The sequence below is a fragment of the Macadamia integrifolia genome, unplaced genomic scaffold (assembly GCF_013358625.1).
Source record: "Macadamia integrifolia cultivar HAES 741 unplaced genomic scaffold, SCU_Mint_v3 scaffold559, whole genome shotgun sequence".
NCBI lineage: Eukaryota > Viridiplantae > Streptophyta > Magnoliopsida > Proteales > Proteaceae > Macadamia > Macadamia integrifolia.
The window spans coordinates 43,115-66,615 of record NW_024870484.1 but is presented as its reverse complement, the minus strand read 5'-3'; the positions used below and the strand labels follow the sequence as shown (position 1 = coordinate 66,615).

At 37.3% G+C, this 23,501-nt stretch overlaps 2 protein-coding genes across 4 annotated transcripts; one reads left to right on the top strand and one right to left on the bottom strand.

The window, feature by feature from the left end:
- The first annotated feature begins 3,608 nt into the window (after positions 1–3,608).
- Positions 3,609–11,393, top strand: LOC122069220 (probable serine/threonine-protein kinase WNK4). The gene is made up of 7 exons (XM_042633185.1): positions 3,609–4,328; positions 7,384–7,649; positions 7,731–7,954; positions 8,395–8,552; positions 8,729–9,092; positions 9,509–9,856; positions 10,786–11,393. The coding sequence occupies exons 1-7, from the start codon at positions 4,230–4,232 to the stop codon at positions 11,220–11,222; spliced, it is 1,896 nt and encodes a 631-aa protein (XP_042489119.1). The 5' UTR covers positions 3,609–4,229; the 3' UTR covers positions 11,223–11,393.
- A 426-nt stretch (positions 11,394–11,819) lies between these two features.
- LOC122069219 (potassium transporter 2-like) lies at positions 11,820–20,744 on the bottom strand. 3 transcript variants are annotated; one of them, XM_042633182.1, is made up of 10 exons: positions 20,200–20,744; positions 19,354–19,453; positions 18,876–19,110; positions 18,539–18,784; positions 18,402–18,455; positions 16,980–17,240; positions 15,338–15,390; positions 15,123–15,246; positions 13,384–13,638; positions 11,820–13,114 (listed from the first exon to the last, which is right to left on the bottom strand). In XM_042633182.1, the coding sequence occupies exons 2-10, from the start codon at positions 19,390–19,392 to the stop codon at positions 11,991–11,993; spliced, it is 2,391 nt and encodes a 796-aa protein (XP_042489116.1). In that variant the 5' UTR covers positions 19,393–19,453; positions 20,200–20,744; the 3' UTR covers positions 11,820–11,990. The 3 variants fall into 3 exon arrangements, with proteins under 3 accessions (XP_042489116.1, XP_042489117.1, XP_042489118.1); XM_042633183.1 differs by having other exon boundaries at positions 19,354–19,448; XM_042633184.1 differs by lacking the exon at positions 20,200–20,744 and adding an exon at positions 19,700–19,718.
- Positions 20,745–23,501: the final 2,757 nt, after the last annotated feature.

Here is a 23,501-nt window from a genome sequence, read left to right as displayed (position 1 = left end):
CAGGAACGTCAGAACAGAGGTCAAATTCAAATTTAGATCGAACTTGGTTAATTTGATGAATGGTTTTGGGATTTTAAAGTTGTTCAGAGATTCTTTGATGGAGAAGTTCTGCCTTAAGAAAGTTTAATTGTTTGGTTTTGTTAATATTTTGATTAATAGTAGTTTGAGCTTGTAAGAAAGGGAAAGCAATTTTCTGACCTTGGAATTTTGTCGTAATTCAATCTTTAGTTATTTTGAAAGGTTTGATTTTCTCTAAGAAAGACTGACCAAGAATTATAGTTTGGTCGAGATCTTTTGCTAAAATAAAAGTTTAGGGAAGGCAAAGGCCACCGTTGCAGACATGGGTATTTGATAATTTATATTGGACATTTAACTCGGACCCATTAGCAGTATTGAGACGTTGGGTCGTTTGTTCATAGAATTGGATTGGAATAGCACATTCGTTGATGCAATTGAGTTGGGCTCCATAATCAACAAGGGCAATGACCGAGAATTTGAATGATGCATTAATTACCGGAGTGATGTGGATATACCAATTTTGACAAGTAATGGTAGCCACAAAACCAAGAGTTTGTTCAGGATTAGATAATTCTTGATTTGAAAAAGGGTTTGAAAAAGGTTCATTTGGAGTAGATTAAATATTTGATGTGGAGGCCTGCTGATTTTGTGTAGAGGCCTGTTGGTTTTGTTGCCGACTAAGAAGAGATAATTGGCATTTGATATTTTTAATTTCATACTGCAAAGTTGCAGTATTAGTTTCTAGAGATTTGATGCGACAGGAATGGTCGGAAGTAGACGGTTTTGGTAATTTTTCAAATTTTTGCATTATTTATTGGAGATTATAAGGCTGAGGAGTATTTTGTGTAGAAAAATTTTGTTTAAGGTGTTCAAGACAGGTCTTCTTTTGTTCTGGGTCTTTCAGATTGTCAATAAACTAAAAAATATTTGATTGGGGAGATGCTCTAAGCGTCTGGACAGATTTTGGGGCACAACCTTCACAACTTAAACCAATAATGCAAGAATCACAAGCACAAGCCTGAAAATTCTCATTATCAGATGAACTGGAAGTCATGTGCTCAGAGGCTTGGATATGGTTAAGTCTGTGAGTTTCTACATCAGAGGAGGAGGAAGATGTTTCTTGGAATAGGACAAGGATTTGGGTTTTATCTTGCTCAAATATTTGTAAAGAATTGATTCTTTTAGAAACTCGGCAATACTTAGCAATGTGGCCAGGCTTGCCACACTTAAAGCATCCTTGAGAGTCCGGGTATTGTCTAAAATCTTTTTGATTTTTAGGTGCCTTGAAAGGCTTCTTGTATTTGTTATATTTTGGCTTTGAAGAAGATTTTTGATAGAATTCTGGAGTAGTAAAAGGTTTGTGAGAAATATATTTCTTCGATTTGTAAAAATCCTTATAATATTTGCGAGAAGGTTTATGCTTGTGTTTTGTTAGAGGTCTAAGAGGGGAAAAGCCGAATTGTTCACAGAATCCTCTTAATTCTTGTCTATAAAATTTGTTTTCTTTACTAATTTGTTTTCTTAACCTAATATCAGTACAAAGGGCTAAACCTTCTTCATGAATTAAGTTAATAATTTGAACATAAGTCATTTGGTCATATGGGATAATCCCATCATTTTCTTTGCAAAGTCTTTCTTTGATTTTCTCAGAAAAAAGGGTTGGAAGACCTGTAAGGAACTTTTCTTTCCAACTGGGAAGATTAGCATCAGGTCTGGTAAGGACTTTGGTCAGGAAGGTGTCTTTGTACCATTTGAAATCATGTAACTTTTTGCATCTAAGGTTTGATAATTGTTCGGCAGTTCAAGATTACCTAAGAAGTAATTGGTTATACTAAAAATAAGGGTATTTACAGCATTTTCTATGGGTTCACCTATGTCATTGAGAAAGGGGGTCCCATTAGGAGAAGTTTGGATTGCAGTTAAAATTTTTGCTTTTTTATTGTTAGTCCGGACATAATCCCATCAACCTTTGAGTTGGCCAGTAAAACCAGAAATGAGTAAGGTAGCAACTGCATTATCATCAGTATTCTTGATACGACGTGAGATTTGTCTCACACCTTTTGTTTTAAGGAATGAAAAACTTAATTTGTTTATTTTTTTTATAAATAAAATAATTTATTAAAAGAATAAAGACAACAAAAACTATAAACCGGATACAAACAAAATTAGCGAAAATCTAAAAGACAACATAAAACCTTAGTTTAAATATTAGTTATAACGCTATCATGCATATAAACACTAAGCATAAAAGGAATTTCTGCTTTGCTACCTATGAAGGATTCCTTTCATTTAAAGGATGTTTGAAGCATCATTTTGCCATATGAAATTTTTTATTTTTTTATATTTTTTTTTGGGGGTGGGGGTGGCGTGGGGGTTAAGGGCTATATGGCATCTTCATTGGGCTCAAAACTTGATAGGTGCACAGGGCAGGTGGACCTTACCCTCCCAACAAGTTGGACCCTTGCATGATCTGCCACATGACCAGTAACTGGGATATATGGAAGTCTTCCTAAGTAGCCTTGCTGTTTTATAGGTCCCAAATGAGTAAAAGATCTTCCCCAATTAACTGAGTACTCAATTGGTAATTCAATGATTGGGAAGACATGGGGATTCACATCCATACATTGGAATATGTGTTTTGGATCCTCCCCACCCTTGGATCATTAATTGAGCACGCAATTAATTAGAAACACATCTAATTCTCCAAATGGGGGTATTATAGTCACCACATATTCCTCAAAACACTATTTAGGTATTAGAAACTTAGTTCTGAATCCTCCCAACAATCGACGTTCCAATAAGACATAGGTACGTCTGAACTACGTATTCTCTAAGTCTCAAAACTGGGAGTTGGAGGGACTTGGATCTTCTATTGCGCAACAGGTTGTCTGACGCACATCTAATATCCAGAAACGTCTAAGGTTGCGTGTGATTGCCTTGGACTCTGTACTTGAACGTTTCTGACAATTGAATACGCATCAAATGCCCTACTACGCCACAGGAAAATTCAGTCCGAGTTAGAGAAGAGCCAAATCCTAGAAACTCTCTGCGTGGAATATATTGCATATAAAACTGTTGAAAAAAATTAACAGCTAATGGTTATGGTAAAAAAAAAATATGTGGCGGGCTGGCGGTTTCAGCTTAGCCATTGAGGGTCAGCTCACCTAAGCAGAGTTGACTGATGTTATGGTGATGTCATCAGTGCTATCTTGCTACCAAGTGTCCTACTTTACCTCAAAAAAGAATCTGAAGAAAACGCCGTTACCGTCAAAACATTAACGTCACCTTAACCCCTCTTTTCCAAATATTTTGTGACATCATCCTCCTTATTAGGATTCTACCATTGGTGATCCGTTGTGTCGTTCATCTATTGGCCACTAGTGCCCAAGAGTCGTATAGACTCTAAACTCTCTCTCTCTCTCTCTCTCTCTCTCTCTCTCTCTCTAAAAGACGTAAGAGAAGTCTTTTCTCTTGCTCTACTACAGTTTCCCCATGGGCCCCACATGAAGAATAGTGTTTTTGTTTTTGGTAGAAAGAGTGTCCCTCCTGTAACATCTCCCTCGCCCCTTCCTTCCTTCTCTCAAATTCCTCTACTTGCTTTTCAGTTTCTATCCATTCCTATATCTCTCCCAACTTTCTTCTCAGATTCTCTCTCCTCTACCCCTCTCTCTCTCTCTCTCTATAGCTTTTCTTTGTGTAGGATTCTCTGTCATCCACAAATGGTTCTAACAATGCGTAGCCACAGATTGTTCAAGTTCAGGAGCCCAGTAGTTTTATCGCTTATGCCCCTCTCTACATTAAATTTTCTCTCTCTCTCTAAAAATTAAAAGATTCCCAATTGAAAAAATCGAAACTTTTTTCCATCTCTGTCGCTCTCAAGAGGAACAGACAGTTGCACAAACACATTCTCGTTCTTATCTTCTCAAATCAAATCAAATCAAATTACTCTTCAATTTAAATCCTTGTCCGTAACAATCACGAAAGATAGTGGAAATGGCTTGGATCATGCTGAGGATCCATTACTCTCGACAGTTCTGGCTCTTGTTCGGTGTTTTCTCCTTTGAAAATCATGAAGGAAAGCATCGGATCTAACCCTGCAAGCTTCTAACCCTTCTTCCAGTCTCAATTCCCTCAATCCCCTTCTCAAAATCTAAAAATTTGTGCTTTTCTATTTTCCTATCTTGGCCGGAGAACTCGATTCCGGCCAAGAAATGACGAATTTGTATAAATCTCGAGTTGCAGAGCGTGTTGGAGGAGCTGTGTCTGACACTGGCTACGTTGAAATCGATCCAAAAGGCCGATATGGACGTGTAAGTTCTTCATCCTCTCAGTTCCTCTTCTTATTTTGTCATGTGTCTTCAATTACAAATACAGAATCTAGAGAGAGAGAGAGAGAGAGAGAGAGAAGTTTCCTGAAATAAACTATTATATTTTTCTGTTTTTGTTTTATCAAAATTTCTATTTTTGATTTTCTGTTTTCCCGGAGAGAGAGCCTAAGGCAAAGAGGTAAGGATTGAATTCCTCTGTGACGTAATTGCACGTCAACCGCATTCAATAATCAGAAATACTCAAACACGGAGTTCAAGGTGATCACATGCAATCCAAGACATTTCTGAACGTTAGATACATGCTAAACGCCCTGTTGCGCGATGTAGATCCAAATCTGGCAAAGAAGGGGGGTCTTAGATTTTCAGGCAAAGATTCAGGACAGATTAAAGTCCTAACTTTATGGAAACTATGGAATATAAGAGATGAAAATTTTTAATTTCAAATCATTAGCTCCTTCCTAACTTTATGGAAAAGGTTAACTTTCTTGTTTGGATGTCTTTAAAGCTCTTATTGAATTCCTTCAATTCATCAAATTCCATATTTTTTTCCCTTAGAAGAACATGTTTCTCATTTCAATGGACTCTTCTTATTTCAATTTTGTAGGAGCTAGATTCATTTCCTTATTAGTTTCTCTCTCTCTCTCAATAATTTCTGTTTTTTTAGTGTTCATACTTAATTAAAGAATTAGAAGAAGCAGATACGTTTGATGAACTTTATTGTATAATAGGAAAGGAAATTGAAAGGAAACTGAACTGAAGAAAAAAACTATGAACACTACTTATATTTGGTGATAGATTCTCAGGTGCTACTAGGATAGTATCTGCAACTTTCATTCCTTATTCTTTTTTTACCAACTTGAGTTATATTTGTTTGGCAAGAAATAGAGAGAAAAGAAAAAAAGAAAAATGAATATGAACAAAAAAGGTTATGGGTCTTTGTGTGTTTGGTTGAGCTGGATGACTTTTGCAATAATGAATTGAATTAGGTTTTGTGAGCAGTTGGAGTCTACCATCACTAGTGACAAACCTTGAGGACAAGGCATTGGATGAGGTTCTAGGAATATTCTGGATTTTTTTTATTTGGAATATAATTTTCCTTTTTCTTTTTCCCTTTTTCCTAAACATCTATTCCAGTGTGGGTTCCTATATTTTACCCAAAAAAAAAAAGTTTCCTACACTTGCAGTTTGAGAAGGAAATCATCGAAGGACGACTAGTTCTGTCACATGATAGGTCAGTGAGGTTCAAATTTTATAGATAGGTAGGCCTTAAGACCCCCTACTCCCATGTCTAATTTCAATGCAAGCAAAGTTGACCATGTGATGGAACAAAGCATTGTATAAATTAGGACGTGCTAATAAAGGAGTGCATGGACATACAACAGGACATATGACTTTATATGAGAGCCTACGATTGAACTTGAGTCTAAGATTTTTTTTTTTTTTTTTTTTGGAGTAAATAAATATGTTAAATCCCAAAAGAAGGGGAAAATTTATCACAAGACAACGATGCAACCAAGAGACAACAGGCCTTGGACAAACAAAAGGAAAAGCTATAGGAACAAAAACAACAAAGGCAAATGCTATAAGAACAAAAACATCAACCATAGGACCATTGGAGAATCAAAACTGGATAATCCCAACAAGGAGCAGTTTGCACTTATACTACAATCTTCTGAGGGAGATCAGATTCTCCAACCACTAAATGAAAGATATAAGGCCAAACCTAATATATTAACTCTTGCTCCTATGCCAAACAAAGACTCAATATAAGCCAAAAATCTCTTTAATTAATTCTATCCGGTAACAAATTATTATTTTTTATTTTAAAATGAAACCCATACAGTAATATTAGTTTATACACAAATCTTAGATTTTGCTTTTACCAAAACTGGCAAAACACTATTGAATGCTTTTTTAAGCACTATGTTGGCATCAAATGTAGTGGTACAAGGGATCCCCCAATATTTTGTGGAGCTGGTATGATTATTAAAGATGCATAATTGGGTTCTTTTGTTTTGTTTTTTTTTTTCCTGTAGAAAATTGGGTTCTTTTGTTGCCACCTTTCATGTATAGATTCGCTTTGCTGTCACTTTTATAATAAGTTTGCTTTGAATGATTTGCAATAAAGATGCGAAATAGAAAAATTGTCCGTACATAGAAAGCTCTTACGCTATGCTTTTATTAAAAATAGAAAAAAATAATAGTGATTCGCGGATCGAGAGTCGAGACATCGATCGAAGCTTATTTATTAAAGTTCCACTAAACAAAAAGAGGCTGAGTTGGAGTCCCATGATCGTGAAGAAGAGTCCCACATTTAATGGAGCTTTTCTTTTTTTTTTGGGTAGAACATTTAACGGAGGCTAGTGACTGATAGCATTTGTGCAGTTTTCTTTCATAACGTGTGTTGACGTGGTGAGCAAAAACTATGGGGTAATTATTGCTTCTTCCTATTCTTATAATTTTTTTTAGAGAGAGATCCTTCAACTATTTTTCTCTTGAAATAAGCGTAAAAATACATGATTTAAAATAATGTGGATCATGCACCAATACAGGGTCAATGGGGGTGTGCACGTGAGCATTAAAGGTGTAGGTATTTTTATTGCATTGCAGAGTGGAGGTGTCATTTTTGACATCATGTGTCACTTCACAGGACTACATGACCAAGAAGCGTTCTTTTCCCTATATTATAAAATAAGAGTCATTGCAATTGACAGGTCGGTGTGCTTGACAATGAATGTAGAGATCAATATTTTATAATCAGATTCAACAATAAGATGGTCCCAACTGTCTTCAATAGCCTAAAAGTTGTTTGGTCTAATTACTTGCTATTTGATCAAAGAAGAGAGTAGTAAGGAATCATAACTTGGAAAAGGCAAATAGATCAAATTGGAAGAAATAAAAAGGGAAAGAGATTTTTACCTAGTCAAGTGATTTATGTATCAGACCAATGAAAGCGCATTCTGAAACATCAATATGGATGTGATTCTTGATTTCACGAGATATTGAACAATAACTCTCTGTCCTCCAATGCAAGCAGTTCAAAGAAGTTCTTGGGAAAGGAGCCATGAAGACAGTGTACAAGGCATTCGATGAGGTTCTAGGAATGGAAGTAGCATGGAGCCAAGCAAAGGTCAACGATGTCTTCCGATCTCCAGAAGAAGTGGAGAGGCTCTACTCAGAGGTGCACCTCCTCAGTACTCTCAGACACGACTCCATCATCCAATACTTCACTTCTTGGATTAACGTAGAGCAGAGATCCTTCAACTTCATCACAGAAATGTTCACCTCAGGCACACTCAGAGAGTACGTAAATTAATTACTTAAACCATGCAGTGTTTGACTGTTTGACCATGGGGAACGTACTAATATTTGCCACGTGTACAGGTATAGACAGAGGTACAAGAGTGTGAACATCCTAGCTGTAAAGAACTGGGCCCGCCAGATCCTCCGTGGACTTGTTTTTTTGCATGGCCATGACCCTCCGGTGATACATAGAGACCTCAAGTGTGACAATATCTTTGTCAACGGCCACCTGGGACAAGTCAAGATTGGTGATCTTGGGTTAGCAGCTATTCTTCGTGGGTCCCAGCCGGCACATAGCGTCATAGGTATCTTTCTCTTTTTTTTTTTTTTTTTTTTGGGATTCTCTCTTATTTGCTGGCTTGCTATTTTGTGTGAAGGGGGGGTGGGATGCTTTCACTCTAGTATTTCTCACCCTCAAACACATTTCTTGGTTTTAGGGAAAGGGCCAGGGGTGTCTTTTCGCAGTCTCCACTGTGTCTGGATGTAGGAAATCTTCCTTATTTTTATTAATGGAAAAGGAACACTCTTTTGTCACTGTCCCCATGCCCCGATACAGAGACCAGAGAAATGATACACCCACCCTTATAAAATACAAAAATTCCAACCCTGTTGATGTCTATGTGCGCTCCTTTATTGGCCCCATCATGATGTAGGGACCACACTATCTGAGTGTTCCTCTCTCCTTTATTTTTATCAATCTTAGGACTTTTTTTTTTTTTAAACTAATTCTAGGTTGAAATGTTAGGAACACCGGAGTTCATGGCACCGGAACTTTATGAAGAGGAGTACAATGAGCTCGTCGACATCTATTCCTTTGGCATGTGTGTTTTGGAAATGCTTACAGGGGAGTATCCCTATAGCGAGTGTTCCAACCCGGCCCAAATCTACAAGAAAGTGACTTCGGTAAGTCTCCGTCTATTTTGCTGAAGAGAGCAGCAATAGACCTTCGATACATGTAAAATTTGCATATACAAAGTGTTATCTACCTTTGGGCCGTACCGGGCCCATCTTGACCGGCCCAAACATTGACCACTAATCTGAACTGATTTGTGGCTTATGGGCTCTCTTTACGTTCTCAGGGAAAGCTACCGGAGGCATTCTACCGGATCGATGACAAGGAAGCCCAACGTTTTATTGGCAACTGCTTGGTGTCTGCCTCGAAGAGGTTACCTGCCAAAGAACTCCTAAGGGATGTCTTCCTTGCGTCAGACCAAGAAGAGGCTTTGCCCGTTCCCGTTCCCGTTCCTGTGCCACTTCTAAAGGATGACATCCTTAGCCACACGGAGGAAGAAGAAGAAGATAATGATGATGATGATGATGGTAATGATGATGAGGTAGCGATGCCAGTTGAACCAATAAAACGTACAGACATTACAATCAAGGGGAATATGAATACTGAAGATGATACCATCTTTCTTAAAGTGCAAATCGTAGATAAGGATGGTATGTATGAAAATGGAATCTCCTCCATTTGGTTTTATTTAAGGGTGTCAATTTATTTTTTTAAAAAAAAAGAATGTCAATTTCGAAATCAAAATCGAAATCAGTGATTTAAAATTGAATTGAAATTAATTGGTTTGATTTTGGTTTCAGAAGATGAAATCTTTTCTCGATTTGATTCGATTTTAATTCCATGATGAAAATTGTTGAATCAAGTTAAGGACCCAATACAAAACCAAAATCAAATCGAATCAAGTCAATTCGGTATTCGATTTTAAAAATGTATTTTTATTCTCAATTCGGTTCGATTTTAGTTTCTCTATTTTTATCTTGAACCAAACCGATTGACACCCTTAGTTTTATGGTTGTGACTTGAAATTGAATCTTATGTGTTTTTTTGTTTCTGATTGGCATTATAGGTTGTGCAAGGAATATATTTTTTCCTTTTGACATTGTAAACGATACTCCCTTGGATGTTGCAACTGAGATGGTTAAGGAATTGGAGATAATTGATAGAGACCCATCTGAGATTGCTGAGGTGATTGAGGAGGAGATCTCAGCTCTGGTGCCAAAATGGAACCCACACCAAGACCATGCTCAACACACCTTCAACTACCATGATGATGAAGATGGTGATGGACCACCCCATCATCCCTTCTACTCCTCTTCCTCTGCTTCTTCTTCCCAAGCTTCTCTGTCAGGGCTTATCACTTCCACCCACAACTCTCATGCAGATGATGTAGTTTATAGCAATGATTGGCTTCCAGGTATGTTTCCCCTCTTCATATTTACTAGTAGTGTCACCAACTGCATTATTGGTCAATTGATCATATATAAAGTTGATGAGAGTTTCGTCCCACATCGGCTTCATTTGCCTATAACCCCCTTATACACCTAGGAGCCTCTCCACTTCTCACCTTGAAACTTTTGAGCTCTAAAACCCCACGTGTCCACAATATGTACTTCCACGTGTGTAGGGGAGTATTGGTAATTTGGTCTCACCTCATCTACTAATTAGTCTATAGCCCCCCTTATAATCTTGGGAGTCCCTTACCGATTGGTTTGAACTTAATATCTTTATTTTATCATTTTCATGTTATGCTATATTTTCTTAGGGAAAAGGATGGGCACATTGCTAGGGTGCTCAGCATGTGTCATCCTCTCTCTTCTCCCTTTGGAAAAGACCCCCTTACCCTCCTGTGTCAAGTGCTATGATTGGTGCATGCTGCTAGCTTATCGAAAGTTGACAGCATGCCCCACCCTCTCGCTTTTTCTTAATGTCTTCTTTCATGCTACCAAGACTAACTAGATAGTTACGAACTTTATCAATGTTCCAATTAGAATATCTATAATATTTTTTTTTGTTTTTAGTTTTTTTGTGTTAAAATGTTAGCATATCAAATGGGTTTTTAAGTAATCCTTAACCCTAAGAGATCTGTTCATTAATCATGTTGTGCCATGCCATGTCAGATTTTTGTTGTGCTGATCTTTCATCTGAACTCTCTTAACTTTGTTTCTGTTTCATGTTGATGGGTGATGTGGGAAGTTACACACTTAATCTTATGTTGTATATGAATTTAGTGCACCAACTAACATTGTTGCACTGAAGTCATCTCCTCCATGGTCCAATGCCAAATTTTAGCTATCTAAGGGATTTGAAACGCTACCCTTCACCAATTACCATTGTTGAATGTAGGAGAGTTTGGGTTTGATGATGATACCAGCTCTCAAAGCTCAGCACATTCCGGCAAATACTCCAACCTGAATTACAATTCCGGCAACGACATCCATGATTTTGATATACGTCCCAGAAGAAAGGAACACCAACACCACCACCTCCCCCACCCCAGTGTAGCAGCAACTCACAAGTCCACAAGATTCTGTCCTGAAGAGAACTCAAGAAGAAGCCATCGCAGTGGTACAAACTCCTGTAATCGAGGCCCTAATTCCTGTGATCGAAGAACACTGGATTCACGGTATATGATCGATGTACGGAGCCAGTTACTGCATCGATCATTGGTGGAGGAACTGAACAAACGGCGGTTGTTCAAGACCATTGGAGCTGTGGAGAACATAGGATTTCAACAACCCTTTGGATCTTCCAGCAAGGCCTCAAGAGGTAAGCGTTCATAATTTCATACTGAGGCCTGAGGGAACTGAGACTCATAAAATTTGGAGTAAAAATAAGAGTGTGGAAGTGATCAGGGATATAATTAAGATGTACATATTACAAGAATGGTTTGCTACATGGATGAAAGTATTCTGCACCAGCCATGAACCTATGGCTAATCTGGTTACTGTTAACGATTGCGTACATTTTTACTCATGAAATTATTATATGTGTGAAAATACAAAAATTGCCATCAGTCTGATCCTTTTATGGTTAATTGGCGAGGGAGTTGAGTTCCTCTGCACATACGTGTACGCTGCACATATGGTCATAGGATGCCATAACAATATCCCTCTGCATTTTAAATCTTATCTAACTGACCAAAGGAGGGCTGGATAGAATTAATTTACACGATTAACATGTTGAGTCATTGAACATGAAACATAAACCAAGAGATTCGATAAGAAACTCATACCTGTATCCGTAAACCAACTTGTTTGGTTTGGTTGCTCTGTTCTGTACATTTTGTCTAATTTTATGTTCATTCAGGAGAGTTTGTCCTTCACCTTCTCATATTTCACTTCGCCATTCAATGATCTTTTCAATCAGAAAACTAGCAATTTGCAAACAGAAGACCTTTTTTTCCATGTCTTAACAGTCTCTGCAGCTGTAAACTTGTATTCAAACATGTACAACAATAGTAAGAGGATTATATATTGTGTAACAATTTGATCATGATTCCATTCACCGTGCTTGGAAGCCTGGAAATTAGTTAAATACATGACAGTAGTTCACACGACGTACACCACCCCAACCTCGAGAAGAGATGCTGGTGGCACCTTGAGTGCCACATCTGGTCCTCGGCAATTCCTTCTTAGGAAATTGTATCCCAGGTCAATTGCTGCTCTCTTCAGCAGTGATGATCCTCGCTTTGCTTTTACATGAGAGTTCCCAAGTATGAATGCTGTCCCTGCTTCTTTAGCTGCCCACAACTCTTCCAGCTCTTCCCGCTTTTCCTGCACTTGCATATCCATCTCAGAGCACATATTGATTTCAGAATCATCGAAAGCAAACCTTACCCTTCTCTCAACATGAACGGGTTCCATTTCTATGATATCTGTCACACTCTCTACTGTTTGGAACCCAATCGATATGCTTTCTGGCTTCACAATTTCATCTCCCTCATAAGCTGGTTGGCCTGAGAATGCCACTGTGCCAATGACTGTTAACCTACACTCTCCAGTAGAGTCACCAGATTGTGGTCCATCATCTTCTCTACATGAACTAGTTGCATTGGTTCGATCACAATCGTAACGGATGAAATCAGCCAACTTATCTATGAGCTCGGATTCAAATGAATCAATGTCCTGGTGAACATCTCTGTATCCATAACGAACAATGCACCTGTAGGACCTATGAGCTGGAGGACCCACACGACCCACAAGATAACGCTCTGCTGGGGGCACATAAGGAACAGTTACAGATTTGACACAAACGAAGACAAGAATACGGTGGAAGGCAGGGAGGTTGGTGACAAAGCGGGAGAAATTTGCAGGTATTCCAGAAGTGAGGTCAGTGTACACTAGGCCGACTCCAGGGACTCGAGCAATGCCCAAGCTGGGACCCAGGGCTAGGAGCCATTCTAAGGAGACCTTGTTCTGGAGATCAAACTCATATTTCTTGATGGTGGCATAATGCCAAACAAACATAATTGTCATTAGGATTAGGGCCAGCAGGATAGGGAGCCAGGCCCCCTCAAGGAACTTCACGAGTGAAGCTGAGAAGTAGAGAGCTTCAATAGTGCCAAAGAAAAGCAGGAATGCAAGAGCTATAATAGGGGGTTTGTGCCAACAGAGTATAATCACCAAAGAAGTGAGGCATGTGGTCACTAGCATCACTGTCATCACTGCCAAACCTGCAAATAAACAGCCTAAAAGATAAAATAAAATAAAATAAAATGCAACAAAGGACACCTCCACTCCATTGTTTCTAATATTTCAAATCATTTCAGTGACTGCCATACATTGGGTGCTTACAATTGCTCCAACAGGTAGCAGGTGAGGTTTAATAACTTGATTAAATAAATAAAAAGTGAAATGTTCTTCCTACAACCTCCTACCTAATGCATGTAAAATATCAAAGCAAAGATAATGAGACTTCACACATTAGTGAGGTGTAATGTACCTGATGCATTTCCCATGTGTTTTGTGTCTCTAAATCCAATGGTGACAGCAACACAGAGGATCATGAGAACCCAGTTGATCTCAGGGATGTAGATTTGGCCATGTATCTTATCAGAGGTGTGAACAACCTTCACCCTTGGGAAGCAGCATAGTGACTGGCTCTGGTTGATGATAGAGAATGTTCCGCTTATGATTGCTTGGCTTCCCACCACAGAAGCAAGAATGGCTACTACAAGCACTGGCCACCTCACACTTTCTGTAATAAAAAAAAAAATGTCAGGACCTCATAATTCTTTCTATGTAATTATCCTCATAAAGTGCATGACTTAGGTTAGCAAGTCCATCACTAGTTCCCACTTGGTTGATTAACTGCCAGTCAGTTTTGTTGAGTCAACTCCTTAGATCATGAAGAAGTAACAAATGAACCTGTTAGGAGTACTCTATCAACTGTAAGGGATTCCCAAGCATCCCATGCTTATCAAATGGCTCAGTTAGTATTTTATGAAATTAAACGACAAGATGATCATCACAAATGGCTTCTCTGTTTTGCTACCTCCCACCCACCTGGGGAAAATTCCATTAGCAATTAATACATTGACATCCCAACTCAAGTTTATCTTTCTCCCTTCACCCTATTTTGTCTATCATAATTTTGTCTATGCTTGCCAAGTTACACCTTGATGCCAAATATCAGCACTCAGGTGGGACTGAATGGCCAATTGATGCTCACCACCTGCTTAAAAGTTGCTCTATTTTCCAACAAAAAGAGGAAATAAACAAAAAAAAAAAAAGGATGGCAAGTTCAAACAATATTGTAAGCATAGTTGTCACGGCGACAAGGCGAACCAAGGCGGTGGAGGGTTGTCTAAGCGCTTAGGCGAGAAGGCGCACGCCTTGAGGCGAACAAGGCGACCAATTGTTATTTTTTATTTTTCCTATTTTCTAACATTATTTAGTAAACTATATATACCTTGTATCATAAAAAATCAAGATTAAGGAACATCAAATCATTAAAAATCAACATTTAGCCATATTAAATCATAAAAAATTAACATTAAGTCATATTAAGTTATAAAAAATCAAAATTTAGAGAAATGCTCTGATTCTATAACAAGTTTGACTGGTCAAATGATATTATTTTTACATGAGACTTTTTGTATCAGTTATAATATAAAACCAGCTTTCCAACAAGTCTAAGATTACTTAAATCTAAGTTGTAATGACAAAGTTATGCTCCAGTCAAATTTATTTTTAAGTGCGCGAATGCTGTTAAAATCGCCTAAATGAAAATAATTTTATGGATATCAAAACAAAAAATTATTTTACCGGACTTTTGGTTTTTAGCAATGTTTTAACATGATAAAATTTATAAAATTTCCATAATTGAGAAAAACTCCAGCATTTAAAAGTTGAAAATCACCCCTATAACCAAAATCCAGTTTTTCTTCTTAGACTGGGGGGTTGACTTTTTATCCTTTTGGAATTTGATTTTTAAACTAGTTTTATTAGATTCCAATAGGGGGTATTTGCTTATTTATGAATAATATTTTAAGTAAATGAAATAACAAATATAAAAAGCATTTATTTAAATGATATTTGGCATAAATAAGTGCCAAAACACAAGGCCGTATGCAGTGCAATAAGGCGACTGTCGCCTTGGCCCCAGGCAAACCGCCTGGACACCTAGGCAACGCCTTAACAACTATGATTGTAAGAATCAAGAACATAAAAAGAGAATACCTGGAACTGAGCCGTAAAAGCCAATCTGATAGCTAGTGTCCATATTGTGATGCTTTGACAAGTAAGCAGCCTGACCCATGTATGCTAAAATCAGAGCAGGATAAACCAGAAAAGTGAAAGCAACCTGTACAGAAATGAAAGATTATTAGGAACGTGCACGAGAACGCAAAGACATAACCTAATATACAATAGAAGATAGTTGTGATACAATTTACCTGGATCGCAGTGTATGTGAAATGGCCAAGATCAGCAAACATTGCCTCTGAACCTGCAAATCACATATCATGTTGAAGTGATTAGTTGTTTAAGTTGTTTATTTATTCATAATTGGTGAAAATCAAAAGGTTCTACAGGTCCTTTTTATATTGCCCAGCATTTTTTCTGATTGGAAATCTTTCGTCCGAGTTAAGACTTGAAGTGGAGTCCATAATCAGTGTAGCAAAATAACTTGTGAGCAGACAACTAATCTCTTACTGATGTGGAGTCTACAAAGTGCCATTCTTCATGAAACCACCCCTCCTGTGTAAGGGATCAGGAAATTGGAAAATCTCTTATTCTCTCCTCCCTCTGCACTCCTGTTGACAAATCAAAAGAGTAGGAAGGGCGGGAAAAGGCACCAGAAGGGATAGACTAACGATACTTAATAAATACAAAGTGACGTCGGCCAACTTAGGAAGGCCTTCCTGCAGCCCACCTTCATTGTGCCATGGGAAGAGATGATGTGGCTTTCCAATGGTTGGATAGAGCAGAGATAGTCTGGGTTAGCCACGTGTCAAATTCCAAAGCTTAATCCAATCAAATTCCCCCACGTATGCCCATTCACATCTATAGTACTCTGACCACTGTGCACTCTCCCATAGTGTTGATTTTCATAGTTCTGTTTTGGCACTTGGAAAACACCATTCGGGCTGAAATTTGATATGTGAGCATGGGACCTTGGGATCTACCTGTCAACAAAATTTGGACCCCAAATGAGCTTCCATGTGATAGATATTTGGGTCACCCAAGAAGGCCTTCTATGTGGGCCACAAAGGAAACATGGTCTCAGACTCTCACAAATATCGGTTAGATGCTCTTTTTCCTGCCTTTTTAATGCATCTCCAGGAGTCCAATTGCAGGAGAGTATAAAAGTCATTTCCATGGTTGCCCTGGTTCTGGATGCAGGAAACAAATTGCCTGCACTGGGGAGAAACATTTTTCCATAGCTAACTATGAATAAATCAATCTAAACAATGCCTATATTGCATGTCTATGATAAATTGATGGGTGAATCCTCCAGCTGCATAATTCCAGTCAGGAGTCAGGACCATTAAACAGGAGAACACAGTTTTTATATGCACTGAATCCATGGGTACAATATTGGTTGACGGCAGCCACAACAAAAGAGATTATCTGTTTAAAAGATGACTAGAATTTGAGTATTTAATAACTTTAATTAATAATTGAACTTTTGGTTGTTGGAAAAAAAAAACAGCTGTTTTTAGTTTTAAACTCCAGTGCTACTGCTAGTCCCAATCCTGCATAATGGAGAGCAGAGTCAGATTCTGGGCTGGAACTAAAACCTTCAGCCTAGCGATTTTAGCATGAATACTGCAAATATGCTGTTTCGACTTTATTCTAGGGGATTATATAACCAAATATGTGATCATTGATAGTGTGGAATTGCAGAACAGGATTAGTATAGTAGCTGGGATGGGTTCGTTGATTTATTATTATTATTATTATTTTTTTAATACAACAACAATAACAACAGTAATCAGAACCTTATCCCAACTAAATGGGGTTGGCTACATGGATTCGACATATTATTTTTTTTAATAGACGACTTATTTTTGGGCATGCATTATCAAATATTACCTGTTATGCACAACAAAATTCCACCCAAAGACATCCAGCCACTTTTCCTCGTCTTCTTCAGGAACTTGTACATGTAATATGGTGAAAGAGCTTGATAAACTTGAGGGTTCCACTGGAATATGTTGTATAAGCCAAGAGTACTAATGCAAAGTAGCCAAACCAATACAACTGGAGCGAAAAAGAACCCAACTCGATGTGTGCCATAGTGTTGCAGAGCAAATAGACACACTAATATGAAGCAAGTAATTGGAACCACTGCAACTGCAAACAGGCACAATTTCAGATACATTGAAGGATAGAATGCAGAAAGCATCTCTGCTGCTCTCTATTTGTTCACTTGAATTATTGTAGCCAAATAAACCATTTCAATTTGGTTTCCAACATCTCAGTGAATAAGAAAATGGACTCAACCAGAGTCATCACCAGAATGTGAACAAACGATGGAAGTGTGGATTCTCTTGCTAAAAACTTTAAGATCTCATTTCCTTCCTTTATCATTAATATTATCGATCTAGGCAAGACTTGAGATGAGTTCATCTAAAGCATCATCTCATCTACTCAAATACTATGGGATTTCAAATAGAAACCACAGATACTCAAAACGGTGCTCTTTAAATGCCAATAACAAAATTCCCAGTTAACTGATTCCTCAAAATAGATAAAGTTGAATTGATAGCTTGGAAATTGGAAAGATAACACCTTTAGCGGTCCATAAGAATTTTAGGTCATTAATAGGACAATGTGGTTAGTTCTTCATTTCTTCTAGATCTAGCCAATTTTAGAGCATATTCTAACTGTTCCAGGCTTCCAGCATGACCAAATGGAACCCCTATTATAAAATTTTCACAACATGCACCGCATCAATTTCTTGACTCATAGATTATACATATTATCCATAAATCTGCAAAATTAACTTGATTGAAGAAATAACATGGTTTGATGTAGGCATACTTTGAGGAGAAGCTGTGTAACACATTTTTGTTGGTCATTATAACATAACCAGATCTCACAAACAGGTGGCAAACTGATGCAGAGAAAGCATCAGAGAAGAATTAAAAGAAACATCTGGCTACCCCCTGGTCAACCATGGTAGAGCTTTTATTATTCTGAAAAGTGATTTCACATTGAGCTGGAAAAACAGCATACCCAGTCCTCTTTTCTTCCACTGAATTCATGGTTCATTTTCAGAAGTCGTGATATTTATACCAACATGTATACATTCTTTTTTCTCTTCACGCATTTTTTAGAGCACACATTCCATATTATGAGATTAAAAAAAAAAAAAAAAAAGGAGAAGAAGAAGATAGACCAGGAAATGGGATTATTGTCTCATTTGAGAATCTATGAGATAAAATTCATAGAAAATGGCTGATTAGGATCAATAACCAAGACAATATCCAGAATAAGGACCAAGAAGATTACACTGGTGGTGTTCCTTGGACATTGATAACTCGAGGCCTGACACAGCAGAGAAAACTGGACAAAGAAAAAAGTGGTCAATCAGAAAACTGAGGGAAATGGAGAAAAAGAAAAGCTCATATTTCAGGCAATAAGAATACCAGAAATGACTGGAGTGAGCACTCCATCTCCAATTACCATACAAGTACCAAGCAGAACTAGAACTAGCAATGCAGTTTGCAACGACTTGTGCTTCTCAAGCAGATGTTTGACCCTTGAATAGTTTTTGGTCTCTGGAGGAGATTCTAGTTTGTAAGTAGACAGTGCTTCATCTGCAACCTGCCTGTTGGGCAGAAGGCTTACTTTGGCATGCCTACATATCAAAGAATACAGAGCAAAAGTGCCACCTGAAAAATGTGTAAAATATGTCAAATTTGATTGGTGAATAATAACACTCTATAGGAAATACTGGTATAAATATTCAAAGCAAGTGCTTACCTTCTCCATTGTCATCAGCTCGAAGAACCACAAATACATACTTGAACAGAGGAACAAGAGTCAAGGTCCAGAAGACAAAAGAAAGCACACCAAAAATCTCTTCATTTGTCTTTGAATGGTGAATGTCTTCTGCAAATGTGCTCTTGTAAACATACAGAGGGGAGATACTCAAGTCCCCGTAGACCACACCAAGACTCTGATAAGCTAACAGCAACAACGTCTTCCAAGAATCCATCTGAAATGAAAAAAAATAAAAAAATAGTATAATTTCCAGATATTCAACTCAGATAAAGTTAGTAATGCATCAAGTAAAGCATAGAACAATAGTTGCTCTTTGGTGGAAAACCAATGAAAGCTTTCACAAACAGAAGGATATCCAAGTAATTCTAGAAAATTTTCAAAGGGAACACTTGTTCACCTCATTATCATGTTAAAAATATGAATTTGTGAAATAGAGCTAGAAAAGTAAGAGAAGAACCTTCGAAGTATTCCTGCACTTCCCATATTCAAGACCCATCTTTTAAAAGTGCTTATATACACTGAATTCCGTTCTGTCCTCAGCTACTTGCAGATCTGCGCTGCAATATCAAGCTTTGTGAAGAAAACAATGCAACTCCAAAAATAGAACTAATGTAACTCCAAGAACAAAGCACATATGAGATTCACACCATCACGCTACTTTCTCTCATACATGGAAGGGACAAGAGCAACAAAACCCATGAAATATCCTACCAGAAGTGGCAACCATATCCTTATATCAATCAATTTCAGAATAGAAGCTGCATTTAAAGTGAAATCACAGGAAACATAGATCGTACTGTTACCTTCCAATTGAGGAAGAGGTCGAGCCCAAAATGTTGGAAAACTTCACCATAGTCAATTAAATGGAGAGCAATCCCAAGTAACATTAAAAAATTATAGAAAAAAATAAAAATGAAAATATATTACAAAATCTACATGTAATTTCTTTTTCACCTAAAACACCAAACTAGAGTACAACAAAATTTCACTGGAATCATGGGAGAAGTAAAGCGATAGTTGGGACCTACAAGTTAATTGAAACCATAATAGATGTAAAATAATCACAATCACAGGGCCATTACTTCTCTTTCCAATTTAGAAAGCCAGAACATACCACACAGAAAAATAACAGTGATTTAGAGAGAACTGTATATCAGAGAAAGAAGCAGCCATCAAACCATCCCCATTTTCCTTAAGATCCATTTATAGTATTTGCTAAAGCTTTACACTGTTGCATTTTGCAAATAAAATAGAGAAACTCATCAGAAACGAAAAGGAACATTGATGATGCTTAAAGGCTTACCAGAGCTAGAGTCTCTGAAGAACCCAGATGAGTAATGGAGAGGATTTTTGAGCTTCAAGCAACAGGAACCAAAACCAGTCTCTGAAGAACCCAGATGAAAAATGGAGAGGATTTTTAAGCTCCAAGAAACAGGAACCAAAATCAATCTCTGAAGAACCCAGATGAGCAATGGAGAGGATTTTTGAGCTCCAAGCAACAGGAATCAAAACCAATCTCTGAAGAACCCAGATGAGCAACGGATAAGATTTTTGAGCTCCAAGAAACAGTAACCAAAATCAATCTCTGAAGAACCCAAATGAGCAATGGGGAGGATTTTTTTAGCTCCAAGAAACAGGAACCAAAACCAATCTCTGAAGAGCCCAGATGAGCAATGGAGAGGATTTTTGAGCTCCAAGAAACCGGAACTAAAAAGGTTATCACTATAAAAACTGATTTTATCGGCAGAAACCACGTGAAGAGCGTTTTTCTCTGACCATGAGGAGTCCTCAGAACATGCTCTTTCTCTTACCATAAAGCCCGTTTTCCTTTTTCCGTTTGTGGAATATCGACTATGGACCTTTCTACCTACCTTTGAACCCTTTCTCTCTTTTCAGTAACTTTTTCGTTTTTTCGTTTTTTCGTTTTTTCGTTTTTTCGTCTCCCTTTAGAACTCTCATTCTCTTAACACCAATAGCCTACAGAGATTTCTGAATTCTCACCAAAGTCCAAACTTAGTTACAGAGAGATTGAGATTTAAGTGAGCTTTTATCACGCGAGAGCATGAGTTAGCTGAGATTAATAATCTAATTAGATAGCCGAATTTGTTAGGCATGATCAGTTCAGTTGTCTTTAAATGCCGAATTCCGTTGGTTATGATCGAGATTGAACCTGCAACCAACCTACTGAAAGGGACAGATTACAGTAATACCTCTCTTCCTCTTCGATTATCTCACTTCTTTTATTTTCTGGAGATTTCTGGCATCTGGGTAATAGAAATCCAACATTTTGTGAAACTGGGTTCAATAGGATTTTAAGATTAATGAAATCATTAATGCTTCTTGTTGATCTATCAGATGCTGCCATTTCTGCAATACTTTAATAGAAAATATTGTATTACAATTTACAAGTAATGAAGGTTTAGATTGGCAATGGCAATTAGGATTTAGGATTGGATTTGCAGAATAATATTATTAAAATGAATCTCGGTTTCATGGAAATGTGAAATAGAAGCTATTTACCAACCGAATGATACGAATCTCTTGTGCTATGGATTACGGAATTAGAAAAAGAAAAAGAAATAAATAAACAATCAAAACATGCTCTCCCCACCTCCCTTGTACTAAGGTAACGTGGGTGGGAAGGAATACATGAAATCTATTAAAGTAATAATTTTTCATTTTTTTACCAGAAATCGGTAAGCCCACGATTTGCCTGGGATTGCTGGTCCATGGAGGATCTGAGCCTTTACACTGACTGTGAGGAATAGGGATAGAATTTATCTTCATAGAGCGTAGGGAGTAGAAAGTGATCTCATAGTTGGGATGACCTTAGGATATGTATTCGGATCCTCCCCGCCCAAGGATCACTTTCTAGTTCCTGGGCTTTATCGAGGAACAGTAACTAGTAACTGCCTATAGCTTGTAATTGAGTTTTTCTAACAACAAACCTATAGTTCAGTTTAAGAATAGCTGTTAGTATCGGTATTGGTATTGGTATTGTTACTGATGTTATCATTCGGAATTCCTCTAGCACTGGTGTTGGCGGCAATTTCTGAGCAGCTCCCCTTTGCATGCATTTTGATGAGAGAAGCTTTAGCTATCCGCATGGGTTTATTGGAAGGTATCAGTTTGGGGAAATCACATATCGTAGTAGAGTTGGACTCTGCTTCCTTGATTTTCTACATCTTTGATCCTATGAAGACTTGCCCATTGGTAGTTCAAGGACTTCTTGATGACATTCTTCATTTAGTTGCTAAATTTGTTGAATGTAAGTTTATTGTAATTTTTAGGGAAGTCAACGTGATTGCAAACTCCCATAGCTCGGAGGGCCTTGTTCATTGTGAGTAAGACAACTTAGCCTCATTCCACTCTATGATTGGAGGAATCTTGTAACTCCACCATGAGTTTTTCTCGTTTCAATGAATAGAATTCTGGTAAAAAAAAATTTTTTGATGTTAATATGAGAATCAGGATCAGGATCAGGATTTTTTTTTTTTTCTTAAATTCTTGATTTGTATTGATCCATTGATATAGAATCACTCAGAGTTGGTACCGCCCTCTCCCAACTTGAGTGATTCAATATCAATACCTCAATCGGAAAAAGCATTCATTTGCTACATAGAAAAACATTAGAGATCGAATTATATAGATGAGTCTATTATTGTCCTAAGCAAATATCGATATCAATACCAATACCTATCTCTCCAACCATGTGTTATAGAGGTTGAGGTGAAGGGTTAAATATATAATTATAAATATATGTTTTTGTAAAAAATATTGAGAGTTTTTATGAGAAAATGATAGGGTTTGATTATTGAAGTGGAGGTTTAATATATATATATATATATATATTTGGTGAGATTTTATGAAGAAAAATGATGGGGTTTGTCGACTTTCGGAACTGGGAATCTTTTTCAAGTGGCAATGCATATCCATTCCAATCATAATTTGTTGGGAAAAGAGTTTTTAGGATAAGGTGTTTTCTACTTTTTATATAAGAATTTTTATTATTAGTTTTCCCCTTTTTTTCATATAATAAAAAAATTATTAAAATAAAGTTTATCTCAACAGAAGAAGATGTAATAAATGTTTAGAATGTGAAGAGGCAAATTACCTTGACTTAAATTAGGTAATATATATTCTGCAAAAAAAAAAAGTAATATATAGCTTTACAAGGAAATGGGAAATATTGCAAAAATTACATTAAGAATATATTAAGATGATCAAGATATTACTGTTAACACCCCTCTTCAACTCAAGATGGTGAAGAAGAAATTATTTTTTAACAAAAAGAAAATATTAATAATATTAAGAAACTATTTAAGAATTAGATAGGAGAAACAAATGAAGCACAAAAGTATGAACATTGTTAAAAGGGTTAATTATTTGGACACCCTATATACTACGGCCACATTGTTTGACATCCCAAAAGTTTGAACATTTTAATTGAACCACCCTTGCATTTTAAGATTTATATAATCAGTTCCTATTTGTTAGTCAGTCACTGTAGGGGTGTTAAAAGGTCGGTACAGCTCGGTTCGATTTCGTTTGAGCTGAATCAGTTTCACTCTAAGAAAGAGAGAGATCAAAACCAACCCATTAAGG